Source organism: Mirounga angustirostris, unplaced genomic scaffold, assembly GCF_029215605.1.
Source record: "Mirounga angustirostris isolate CCGP_5_RB_7025 unplaced genomic scaffold, mMirAng1.0.hap1 SCAF_5, whole genome shotgun sequence".
Classification (NCBI taxonomy): domain Eukaryota; kingdom Metazoa; phylum Chordata; class Mammalia; order Carnivora; family Phocidae; genus Mirounga; species Mirounga angustirostris.
Window position 1 is genome coordinate 157242075 of NW_026991713.1, and position 13521 is coordinate 157255595.

The following is a 13521-nucleotide window of genomic DNA, read 5'->3' on the forward strand; positions in this document are numbered from 1 at the left end:
CGTAACAGGATATTACTTCATCTGTTAGTTTAAAGACAAGGGTCTTTTTTTGGTCTTAAAAAAAAAATTCATTTCCTGTTGTGTAGCATCTGGCTTCTATAACCAAAAGGAGCCAAAAGCTGGCAGTAAGCCCAAGAAGGGTTTCTAAATAATTAGTGGGGCGAATGGGAGAATGCTCGATGTCCTTTATATTTTTAATTAAGACACAAAAGGAAAGTAAACAATATAGTTTTGAAGCCTTATGCACCTGGTCATCTCTATTTTACAATAAGGATTTTCATTAAGAGGTTGTCTTTTCTAAATCCTAGTGAACTGAGCTAGGCAGCCACACATTTACTGCAGGCTTGAGAATTACAACCTACCAATACCTTCATATGTTTAATATTTTCACTAATTAATCTTTGCAAGTGATAATCATCAACTTTAACAGTGTAAACTATAAGCTTTAAACAGGTACTCTACTCAGCCCTATGCCAAAGCAAAGGATAAGCTCTGGCAGCGGAGTGATTTTTTAAAAAGAATCTTTCTTCCGGAATTCTGAAACCTTTAAATTCCACTGCTATATTTTTATTTTACTGCAGTTTTCACAAACTATGAGGACAACACATTCCCATGTTGGCTGTAGTCTGCAGCAGTAATTCAACAACACTGGGGCTGAAAGCTTTTCCTATTACAAGATCAAATGCGTCATTTGGTGATGCTTCTGTGTAACTCCTGTTGCCAACGTTACTATAATTGGGAAAGCAAAAAACCTGAATATAAACATCAAGAAAAATGATGGTGCCAGTTTTAATGACCCTTCAACAATGATTCAGCAAATTAGCTGTACACATGGAAAATGCACTCATCACGAAAAGAAGTAGAACTATGAGGGTTCCTTTAAGATTTAATTTGCCGTTCCATATAGTAGGAACTTGAAACCTTATTCTAAGCTTGCACAGCTCACCAAATGACAATTATAATAGCAGCTGGACTAAAAGAAAACTCAGTTTCTGAAGTCTTTCCACCTTGTTCTCAGGGGCACATTTCAAAGCAAGCACCATCATTACCTGCGCAGAAGGCTCCTGCTGTCCCAGAAAGGATCTTATCCATAGAGATCATTGTCAGTATTCTTACTGTGCCAACTCAGCTCTCTGACAAAAGACAGTCTCTTTATCAAAGTGTTCTGTAAAAGCAAAGGGTTTTCTCCTTCAGCCTGTACAAGCTTTACATGTTTCTAACAAGGTATAAATGGTGGTCCACAGCCTTCCGAGGTTAGAATTTTTCAGCAGTTTTAATTTAAAAAAGAATTCCCCAGCAAACTTTGATATGGTCGATTTACTTAAATAATGCTTCTATTGCTAAAGGAAACAAGTTTGTAGTTTAATGACTTTGAGAACAGGATCTTAAAAAGTCTTTAACAGCTCTCTCCAAACAAGGCTTGTTCAGTAAAGTTAACAGTGAGGATGTTAAAAAACAAAAAAACAACAGGGGCCCCTGGGTGGCTCAGTCGTTAAGCATCTGCCTTCGGTTCAGGTCATGATCCCAGGGTCCTGGGATTGAGCCCCACATCAGGCTCTCTGCTCGGCGGGAAGCCTGCTTCTCCCTCTCCCACTCCCCCTGCTTGTGTTCCATCTCTTGCTGTCTGTCAAAATAAATAAATAAAATCTTTTAAAAAACCCCCAAAAAACAACAGATGTCTGCACTTGATAAAATCCCATTAGATGTGCTTATCAATCTGTTTAACAGGACTTCCTCCCAAACTGTATTCAGCATCTAATATCTACTGAGGGCCTACCCCGTGCCAGGCACTGTAGTTGGGCACATACCAGGAGGCAACATCTCCAGGCTTCACTAGTAAACAGATTCCTAGACTGTCAACTCCAGGAATAGGATCCTATCCTATCTATCCTATCTTGTGGATAGGCACTGTGACCCCAGTGCCTAGATGAATACCTGGCACAGACTCGATAATAAATTTTTCAGAAATTAACACACGTAAAAATTCGTTAGAAGTTTAGGTGTTCTTTAACATATAATTTTTAAAAATTGGGACAAAGATATCCTTTCATTCACAGGGCAGACTTCATTCTTCTACAGGCCATATTCACGAGTTATGATTGTTGGAATTTCACATCTACTCCTACTCCACGCACTTGGTTATGACATATAGGGTTATGTCAAAGTCCATTGTGATAACAGATGTAAGTCTTTTGAAAAGCAGAGAACAAATTCCAAAAGCAAACTGACATTAAGGAGGTCGGACCTGTGCTCATTAAGGTTTCATTAAACTTGAACATCTGATGGCTTTGTTTTGATCAGAGGTTAAAGAGTTCCACATGTAATGCCAACATGTTGCATTTGTTTCCCATAGACTGACATCTTATAACTGGTTGTTCCTAACAACTTCCCACAGGGTGGAAGTGCAGTGTGGACTAAAGCACCTGATGGAAGAGAGCCACGAAAACAGTAATCCTGTGTGAGCCACTCAGTTCAACAAATACGAAAACTAAGCCTCTATTATGTGCTAAATTTGCTAGATTTAAAAAAGGGGGGCCTGCACAGATCAATGCTTGCTAAAGAAAGATATTTAGCTTTGATTATACAAACTGCTTCATTTATTGTAGGGAAATGCTGCAATTGTGCAGTGGTTTCCTCATTAATCTTGGAGAAAGTATCAAACTAGGCCATCAATCCTTATGGGGAATTTTGAAAACAGGTTTTGTTAAAATATAAGACAAATTTGCCTGTGGACACTGAGAACACACAATGGCACATACTGCAGTGCAGCCACTGAACAGCTTGGGCTATTTAAGTGAAATGGTGAACCACTTTGGTTCAAGTGACTGTCTGCGACGTATCAAAAATCACCTTTTCCCAAGAGTTGCTTGTACTTAGAAAAGGCAAACAAGACAAGTTATTCAAGCCTACATCCCCCTCCCCACCCCAAGTTCAGTGATTGCCATGAACCAACATCACGGTCATTTGATATTCAACTAAATGAGATGTTAATTTTCAGTGAAAGTTTAAAGCTGAAAAAGTTGCTTTTTACAGAATTGCAGAGACGAAGATGCCTGAAAAAAATTCCTAAGGAGTGTTCAGTATAGTGGCTAAGAAAGTTGGTTCTGAAGTTTGGAGTGGAAATCCTAGCTCCCCCAATAACAGTATCTATCTACTACGTCTATAGCTTGATGGGAGGACTAAATGAGCACCAGTGTTAAGAACCCACGAAAAGCTTCCCCAACTGCAAATTCCTGCTATTAATACGCAAAACAAGGTGGGGGCACTGGCTCCAAATTTGAAGTCTGCTCTAAGATTTCTCTCTGGAGACACCTTTGGCAAGAAATCCAAGGCAGGCCAGGATCTGAATGCCTGTTTTTAACTAAAAAGCTAGAGCGCAAACTGCAAGAAGTGGCGGAGGCAGAAGTGCCTCAAGCCACTTTCACTTGGCATCTGGCGAACTACGCATAGGCAAAAAAAAAAAAAAAAAAATTCAACTTTCTAACACCCAACTGAAGAAGCTGTAAACCGATGATAAAGGAGAGATAGGGTCTGGGCAGTGACTACGACTCCTCGTTCTGAGTGTGTGGGCTCAAAAATGCTGGCCTCCACCCTTGACTCGAACGAAGTCGTTTGGCCGTTTTAGCCTCGCTTTCCTCATCTGGGAAATGGGGACAAGAGAAGTTCCCCTCCGAGGAATGGATGGAGCGGGTGAGGTGGGCGGGCCCGGCACGGTTCCTGCCACACAGCACTGCTGCCCCTACCACCTGCAGCAGCTCCCACTCGGTTCGGGCTGGGGGGGGGGGTCCCCCGGAGGCGCTGAGGCCGCGGGGTGCAAGCCAGGAAGAGGCCGTCCTGCGCCTCCGAGGAATGCGGTGACGATTCAACCAGCTAACCCGGGAAGCGCTCCCAACGGCACCCGGCCCACACGCAGGGATGGTGAGGGTCACTGCGCAGAAGCGGCCTCCCGGCGCGCAGGGCACACGGCCGGTGCCCACGCCAGGTGAGCGTCGGACCTTCCCGCACCTGGCGTCCGCTGGCGGCCGGCAAGAGCAACTTTTTAACGGTTTCGCGCCCGACAGCCTCCCCGGCCAGGCCGCCCGCCCGAGCGGGGGCGACCGCGCCCTCACCTTGCTGGAGGTCCTGGTGGTCGTACCACGGCTCGTCCTCCTTCATCTCAAACTCCTCCACTAGGTTTTCCGCCAGCATCTCGGCCGGCTCCTCCGGGGGCAGAGGCCCCCGCCCCCGCCGTCCCGCCTCAGCCGCTGCCCCGGGCGCTCCACCGGCTCCTCCGCCCTCAGCCAGAGCCGCCCTCCGGCGGGACGCGACGCCGCCTAGGCTCCGCCGCGCCTCCTGACCAGAACTGCTGCCCGCTGCCGCCGCCGCGGAGCGGTTCACACCGCACGCCGCGAACCGGCTTGCCGACCCGCCTCGAGCCGCCCAACGGCCCCAACGGCTGGAGCTCGAGCACGAGCAGCCGGGCCGATGCCCTGAGCCGGCTTCTCACGCTGCAGCCGGGCCCAACGTGGCACTTTGGCAGAACCCTGCCTGGCGGGGGCCGCGATTCAAACCCCCGGCGGCACCTCGGCCAATCGCGAGCGGGCCGGCGGCCGAGCGGCAGCGACGTCGTCCAATCCTGTCTCACTGCAGGCCCGCGGGTCGCCCGGTCTCGCGGGCAAGCAGCCAATGGCGACTCCGGAAGAAACAAAGAAGGCGGGGGAAAGGCGAAGGGGTGCGGCCGAGGGTCCCGCCCTCTCCTCTGCGTTCGGTCGCTTCTCGGCCAGCGTTCCGAGTCTTGGGTGTGGAGGTGGCGGCCTCCGCGGCGCCTGTGGTGGGTGTCGGGCCGGCCAGTTAGCCGGTGGACCGGCTGCGCGGGCTCGGGGGCCGGTAGTCCGGCCCCCGAGCAGTGGGCGGTTGTCGTGGGGCGCCCTTCGTGCAAGCGGAGGCGCGAAGGGTGTCGGGAGCCCGGGGTCTGCTGCCCGGCTGGCCCCTTCTGGTCTTTTGACTTCCAGATTTGCGCTCCTCGATCTGGGGAAATTAAGGGTCGGTCGGGAGTTTAGGGCTTTTAGCTGTTTTCTCCTTGATCATCTGAGCGCTCACCTCCAACCCACTGAGAGTTGTACTCACTTCCCCTGAAAAGGAGGGCCCATTTGAGTATCTGGGGGCGGAAAAGGGTGCAGTTGAAGGTATCTCCTTAGAAAAAAATTACAAGCACTTTTGCACACGATTTTTGAAAGGTTCATAGATCGCCAGTTAAGTACCCGGGGTAACGACATTGCACCTGGAGGGAATTGAATGCAGCCCTAGCACTTGATGGCCAGCAGGGCAGTGAACTTCGTTCTCCACGGAGTTAAAATTGATACTGTTTGGGGGGTGCGGCTTTGACCATCATCGTGCAGACAAAACACAGAAACTCTTACACGGGGTGACCGGGAGGTCACTGTTCTCGACCTTGGTGTAAAGGTAAAGATACGGCTGACAGAAGACAGCAGCGCTCTCTCCCATAGTAGAATGCCAAATAATAAATGTAGAAGGAATAATGGTGTTGGAAAGTAATAAAAGAGGAATGGTAAACGCAAATCCTTTTCTTCTGAATTCAGGTGTACTAAAAGGCAAAATGTTACTGATTACTTTTTATTGCTAGGTTAAAGAAGAAAGGTAGGTTAGCTTACAGCCTTTACTGCCCTAATTGTCAAAATTCAGGTAGAGATATAGTCCAGAGCCAAAAGAAAATAAAGCCAACTATCTTAATCTAAAAGTAAGTCACTACACATTGAGCTCTTTGGAAAGAGAGATGATTGGATTTAGGATTTGCTGACGGTGATTTGTGGAAGCTGAAGGGCTAGAATCAGGCATTTGACCTTCAAGAGATTCATCTCCCATAGTCACTGATCCGCAAGATTGAAAGTGCCAGCTTTTTTCTCCATGGCAAATAACTCATTGGACTCCAAATCAAATTGGTCAGTGTATTGAAACGTTCTTTCATATTCTCCTTCGAAAGCAAAAAAAGAAAGATATGGAAAGTTAACATTATTGATAGTTTAAAATGGCAAAAAGACAGACTTTATGTCTTTGGTGTTTGTGGGTTCTTTTTAAGGACACCTCTTGGGGAAACTTTTTTCCCTGGGAAAGTGTGAACAAAAATTGCATTGAAAAAGAGATGTTAGCTTTCGCTGCTCAAAGCCATGCTTTGGAGGGGTCTCCATCATTCTTTTATAGTCTGCTTAGTCAAAACTTAGAAGTAATCATGAACCTTCTCTTCCGTGACATTAATATTACTTGGTGTAGTAGTAGGTTAATGAATAACAACCCAAGTTGATTCTAAAAGGAAGGGTTTGGGTTTTCATTTAATAATTCATGGGTACATTGTACACCTGCCCAGCCTAACCATTATACCGTTTTGCTATTTAAACTCTTCTGTATAAAACCTTTTGTGGTAAAGAAGAACCAGTTTCAGAAGTTTTTTGTCCCTGCTCGTAAAGATACAATATTCTTGTTTGTGTTTTGTTGCTGTAGTAAAATCAGGTAAGGAGAGTTTTTAGATAGTAGTGGTGGCTTTAAAAAAAATTGTAAGTGGTGATTTTCAGTTTGATACTGAAATAAGTACTTACTATGATGAAAATAATATAAAGCAAAATACTGGTAGTTCCTTTTGCAAATGAAAATAAGGGGAATTTGGAACTAAGGGTGATTTTACTTCCTCCTCTCCGTATATATAAACAAAGACAAGTTCAGGCTACAAGAGTTTTTCATAATGTTATTAAAACCTTATATTCACATGTTTCAGACAGGGTCGGTGCTTAACTCAAATTCTTTTTTAAAAAATTTAACTCGGGGCACCTGGGTGGCTCAGTCGGTTAAGCTGCTGCCTTGGGCTCAGGTTATGATCTCAGGGTCCTGGGATCGAGCCTCACATCGGGCTCCCAGCTCATTGGGGAGTCTGCTTCTCCCCTTTCCCCCCATCATGCACTCTCTCACATAAACAAAATCTTCAAAAAAATTTAACTCGGAAAGGTTATGACCCTTTGCAAAATTCTGAGTTTATAAATACCCACCTCCTGACTTAATGATAGATCAGCTCAGAAGGTATGGCATGCTTCTTGTTTCAGCATGCCTGAAATAAAACTAAGAAAAAGAAGAGTGCCTACATTTTGGTGGACTAAATTTGTATCTTGGCTTTTGGTTCAACTGACTCCCTTGTTTTGGCCTTCTTGGCAACCCAGTCTTCAATCTTCATTCTCACTTCGGCCAAAAGTAACTCTCTAGAATGGGGTCTTCACCGGTAGTTCCAGCTTTTTCAAATCTGAGTATTACCTTTAAAGCCAAAAATATTGGCTGACCGCCACATAATGGTACTTGTACTTTTCAAGTGTTCGCGCACTGCATAATGACAAAAAAATTCAGATGGTATCTTATCATTACAACAGAATCTACAAACATTTTAAGAATAGTAGTGCACATATGAGCAAAATATTCTTTATTCAGTCTACAGACAATGCTTGGTCTGCATATGGGTTTCATATTCCCTTTTAATTGTCGGGCCCTACTTCCTACAGATTTGGAATCATTTTTGGCTTTACCCAATGCAAAGTGAAGCTCAGGGACTTAGATAATTTGGTCATTTGTTCACTCCTCGCTTGTAGCGTGCCCTCCCCTAAGAAACTGAGCAGTATAGACTGCAGTGCCTGCTTAATTCCCAAGGATTATTTAAGCAAGTAACTTCTCTTGAGTTATCTGAATATTTGTCTGTTTTGTGACTTACTAAGATTGTGCAGACCTGGCCAAATATTCCAGGAAGGTAGGGATAAAACAGAAAAATCATGGTATTATCTTCAACTATAGTCCAGGGATAAAAGAAGATGAATCTGTACCCACCTCTTCCTTGGCTAACCTTTTCCTATTTTCCAGTTGCATAAATCAAGTCATTGAAAGACTGAGACAATAGGCCAGATTTAAGAGGGACATATATATCAGAGCAAAGACCAGAATGTGTTCTTTCTTTTTTTTTTTAAGATTTTATTTATTTATTTTGAGAGAGAGAGAACAAGTGCATGTGAGTGGGGGGAGGGGCAGAGAGCAAGAATCTCAAGCCCGACTAAGGACTTGATCTCACAACTGTGAGATCATGACCTGACCTGAAATCAAGAGTTGGACGCTCAACCGACTGAGCCACCCAGGTGCCCCCAGAATGTGTTATTTCTTTTTTAAAAAAATTTTGTATTGTTATGTTAATCACCATACATTACATCATTAGTTTTTGATGTAGTGTTCCATGATTCATTGTTTGTGCATAACACCCAGTGCTCCATGCAGAGCGTGCCCTCTTTAATACCCATCACCAGGTTAACCCATCCTCCCACCCCCCTCCCCTCTAGAATCCTCAGTTTGTTTTTCAGAGTCCATTTTCTCTCATGGTCCATCTCCCCCTCTGATTTCCCCCCCTTCATTCTTCCCCTCCTGCTATCTTCTTCTTTTTTTTTCCTTAACATATATTGCATTATTTGTTTCAGAGGTACAGATCTGTGATTCGTCTTGCACAATTCACAGCGCTCACCATAGCACATATCCTCCCCAATGTCTATCACCCAGCCACCCCATCCCTCCCACCCCCCTCCAGCAACCCTCAGTTTGTTTCCTGAGATTAAGAATTCCTCCTATCAGTGAGGTCATATGATACATGTCTTTCTCTGATTGACTTATTTCACTCAGCATAACACCCTCTAGTTCCATCCACGTCGTTGCAAATGGCAAGATCTCATTCTTTTTGATGGCTGCATAATATTCCATTGTGTATATGTGTGTGTGTGTGTGTGTGTGTGTGTATACACCACATCTTCTTTATCCATTCATCTGTTGATGGACATCTTGGGTCTTTCCACAGTTTGGCTATTGTGGACATTGCTGTTATAAACATTAGGGTGCAGGTATGCCTTTGGATCCCTACATTTGTATCTTTGGGGTAAATACCCAGTGGTGCAATTGCTGGATCGTATGGTAGCTCTATCTTCAACTTTTTGAGGAACCTCCATACTGTTTTCCGGAGTGGTTGCACCAGCTTGCATTCCCACCAACAGTGTAGGAGGGTTCCCCTTTCTCCGCATCCCCACCAACATCTGTCATATCCTGACTTGTTAATTTTAGCCCAGAATGTGTTATTTCTAATATCCATCTTAGATATGTCCTTTGGGCCAAAGTTACAGTCTGTCCAGAGAAGACCAAGAATAAATATTCCAAAGCAAGTCTGTAGCTACTGAATGGTCAACTTTATACTAAGATGAAAGGTTCTATTCCTTCTGTCTGACTTTAGCTAAAGGATGTCACCTCATTGTTCCTTTTCTGTTGCACCCTCCCAAGTAGGGAGGATAATAATGCCATAGACACATCTCCTTGGCCTCTAGTTAAGCATATCCAAACTCATGGATAAATCTCGCTTTTATAACTTGGAAGAGTTATTAAAAATATATTCAAGTAGGGGCTCCTGGCTGGCTCAGTCAGAGGAGCATGTGACTCTTGATCTTGGGGTCATGGGTTTGAGCCCCATGTTGGGTGTAGAGATTACTTAAAAAAATTTTTTTTTATAAAGATTTTATTTATTTGACAGAGAGGCACAGTGAGAGAGGGAACACAACAGGGGGAGTGGGAGGGGGAGAAGCAGGCTCCCTGCTGAGCAGGGAGCCCAATGCGAAGCTCGATCCCAGGACCCTGGGATCATGACCTGAGCCGAAGGCAGACGCTTAACGACTGAGCCACCCAGGTGCCCCACTAAAAATTTTTTTTAAATATATATTTTTATTCATATATATATGAATTCATATATATATATGAAAGTAAGTTACACTCTATGAAAATTACGGTCCCTGGCAACTTCTCAAAAAATGTTGAGTGAATGGATGAGAAAGTAAAGGGTTGACTCTGGTGATAGTTAGTGGTTTTTGACTTTTACTTAACTAAAATTAAATTAGTGTCCAGTGGAATTTGCCACCCATCACCTATTGTATGCAAACAGTGAATTTAACCATTTTCTTTTCTTTTTTTTTAAAAACAAAAGGAAGAAGAATTCCTTTGCATGGAAAATGATACTTATAAGTATCAAACCCATTGCTTGGGCATATTCTATGATAACATTAGGGACTGAAATGCTAAATTCTGTCTTCAGTTTCTACTATGTGAAGCTTTTTTTACATCTGTACAAGATTTCAGAAGTGGCCTTTTACCAAGCCCAGGTGAGATGGAGCCCTCATTGTTATATCACCTAGGACAGAGTTTCTCCTTCTCCACAGTTGTATGTTATTATGATTTTCCAAAGAGCTGATTCTTCACACAGCTGACTTTTCAAGAAAAGGTTATCCATGTCCAAGATCCTCTGTTTGAGGGCAAAGAAACTGTTAAAAGATTGCCACTTAAAATATAAAAGCTTTAGAATTTAAAGGGAAAGCTTTGGTTATCTGGAAAATTCACTTATATGGAATAATTAGAATTAATAAAGATATTCTGCGTCTTGAAAAGGCCCATGGTAATCACAAATTGTATTGTAACTCATTACCAGTTATGTAGTCAGAGTGGATAGAGTTAATGGTCTTAAAACCCTTATATTTTATAATGTTACTCATTTATTACCAACAACAATATACTTGACTTACTTAGTATTTTTTGGCATTTTGCAATGGCAAACATTGATATTGTAACCTTTCCTAATGGAATTACATAAAACTCCGTCATGGTATATATACAGGTCATCATTCTCTGCGGAGGCATGGCCTTGTGTGCCTTATGGGGAAGCAGTTTAACATAATGACTGAAAGCAAAGATTCTGGGGTCATCTGCCTTGGCTCAGACCCTGGCTCTGTCATTAATCAGCTAGGCAAATTGATTAACTTCTGTGGTCCTCAGTTTCATTTGTAAAGTAGGGATAATTGTAGTACCCGCTTCATAGGATCATTTTAAGGATTTAATAAATTGATATAAATATTTGTACAATGCCTAAACACAAAGTGAATGCACTTTGGCTTTTGGAGTGGTATTAACCTATTGGATTATGGATATTACAGGATATACACCCCCTGCTGGTTCTCAAAGCAGTGAACTTTTCCTCCCCGTCCCCCCTTGGCTTTTGTTACTTCCCATTAAGTAAAAATTCAGGAGTCATTTTCATCAATATAAACCACACTAAAATAATCCTGTGTTGTTGTTTCTTTTTTCTCCTAGATGATTTTAATGATCTGGAATGCTCTTAATGACCTGACTGGGTATTTTCACAACAACTCTCAGGCCGACTGCTGTTCCAGTCAACATTGTTCCGTTTTTTTTTTTTTTTTGGTTTTTTTTTTAAGTCATGATCATATAATTCTTTTTTTTTTTTTTAAAGATTTTATTTATTTGACAGAGACAGCGAGAACAGGAACACAAGCAGGGGGAGTGGGAGAGGGAGAAGCAGGCTTCCCGCTGAGCAGGGAGCCCGATGCGGGGCTCGATCCCAGGACCCTGGGATCAGGACCTGAGCCGAAGGCAGACGCTTAATGACTGAGCCACCCAGGCGCCCCCATTTGTTTTTTTTAATTTTATTTTTTTAATTATTTATTATTATTATTTTTTTTAATTTATTTATTCAACAGAGAGAGAGAGAGAAGAGAGAGAGGGAACACAAGCAGGGGGAGTGGGAGAGGGAGAAGCAGGCTTCCCGCCGAGTAGGGAGCCCGATGCGGGGCTCGATCCCAGGACCCTGGGATCAGGACCTGAGCCGAAGGCAGCCGCTTAACGACTGAGCCGCCCAGGCGCCCCAACATTGTTCCGTTTTTTATGGTGCCCCTTTATACTCAGTAGCCTTCCTGCTTCCTTGGTTCCCTTGGAAATACTATCAAGAAGGTGACTGGCTTAGCGGACTTCACCTGGTGGTATCATTACGTGCTTTTGATAGCACGCTTACCTTTGTTCAGCAAGCCCGGTGTACTACTTGCAGAGATTTTCACGAGACACGAAAGCCGGCTTCAGCTTATTAAAATTAGCCAAGTGACATCACTGGTAGGATGCACCAGTGTCCTCTTCTGTGCCCTCATCTCCGATAACATGGAAATTTTACTCAGTTTTCAAGCTGTTGCTGTGGTCACTGCTATTCTTGCCGCGGCCAGCATTTACACTGGCATATACCACATGAAACACTTTGAACCTGCAAGAGGCCCTGGGGAAAACCTTTTCTCAGAAAGTGAACAGGATCTCCCCTGGACCTCCGTGGTCTCATTGATGAGACAGATCTTGACTCAGAAAAACTTTCGCCTTTTTCTGATAATGAATTTCCTCCAAGTCTTCCACTTAACCTTCTTCAATAACTTCATGATGATCTTTGCAGATAATCTCATTCCTAAGGATGTTCTTCCTTCTTCCATAAGGAGCATCATGTACGGGGCAGGCTTTATTTGCCCACAGGTATGTGATGATTCTTCCTGTAACTTTCTACAGGGATAAAGGTTTAACTCTTACCTAGCTGAGGAAATTAAAAACCTGATTGTATCAGTAGTTTGACAAAATGACACACATAAGAGACCTAAAGACAATAGTCAATGATACTGCAATAATGTATGACAGATGGTAGCTACACTTAAGGTGAGCTCAGCATAACATAGAGACTTGTGGAATCACTATGTTGTACACCTGACAGTAATATAACATTGTATGTCAACTGTACTTCAATTTAAAAAAGAGAGAAAGAGAGAGACCAAAGATTCAGAGCCCCAGGTGTTGCATAAGATTCGGCAGAAACATAATGGAAACAAGAAATGAAAGGAAAAAGGAAAAGAGAACTTAATGAGAGCGAAGCCACACAATATTGGAAACATTTAGCTTTTGAATTTTGTTCTCCTGAGCTTTCTCACTTAAACCGTAGCAGAGGTTTGGAGGGAAATAAATGGCAATTTTGCTTTACCCAGGCATTTAATGTTCCTGTAACTATTATAAGGAAAAGGGTTACTTGATCAAGAATTCTTGAAGTCAGGTTTCAAAACACTTGGCTAAAAGACCGAGTCCTGGAATTCCAGAACGTTATTAAAATTCCATGCTCATGACCATTACTGGAAAGGGCATGTCCTCCTTCAAAAAGGACACCAGCCTGCTGGGTTTTTTACACCAGTTGGAGAGTTGCTGAATCATATTGCTTTTTTCCTTCACCTAAATATATCACCCCAAAATATGACTTAACCTAGGCTATGATATGGGTTTTTCCTATTTATTTTCATAATTAAGTAAGTAAAATTCATTATTCTCTTCAGAAAATAAGTCATTCTAGACAAATGAGTTTTTACTGTTTACATGTTTACATGATTTCAAAAATATTTAAACCATGTGGGATAGAAATAGTTCTAAAATATTTTAAGTTTTGCCACACTTTCTTATGCAAAGCATACAGGATATGGTTTGTCTTTTTGAAGATTAGCTTGAGGCCTTTGTCATAGTTTGGTTACTGTATATATTGTAATAATGGTAAGTCACACTGGGTGCTTACTATGTGCCATGAACCATGCCAAGCACGTTGTACACATTATCTCACCTAAT

At 43.0% G+C, this 13521-nt stretch overlaps 1 protein-coding gene and 1 long non-coding RNA gene across 3 annotated transcripts in view; both read right to left on the reverse strand.

Moving 5' to 3' along the window:
* CDR2 (cerebellar degeneration related protein 2) overlaps window positions 1–4538 on the reverse strand; it is a 28087-nt gene extending 23549 nt beyond the window's left edge. Inside the window, exon 1 of one of the 2 annotated variants that reach the window (XM_064592784.1) lies at window positions 4110–4538. Coding sequence is in view for 1 of the 2 variants with exons in the window: in XM_064592783.1 (XP_064448853.1) it covers window positions 4110–4188 (79 nt within the window). In the remaining variant the exon portion in view is untranslated. The remainder of the gene's footprint in view (window positions 1–4109) is intronic. The other variant, XM_064592783.1, reaches the window with a different exon arrangement.
* Window positions 4539–5448: 910 nt separating this feature from the next.
* The window catches only part of LOC135364558 (uncharacterized), a 63134-nt gene continuing 55061 nt past the window's right edge, over window positions 5449–13521 (reverse strand). The window contains exon 3 of the long non-coding RNA XR_010411920.1: window positions 5449–5971. This is a non-coding gene — a long non-coding RNA (uncharacterized LOC135364558). The remainder of the gene's footprint in view (window positions 5972–13521) is intronic.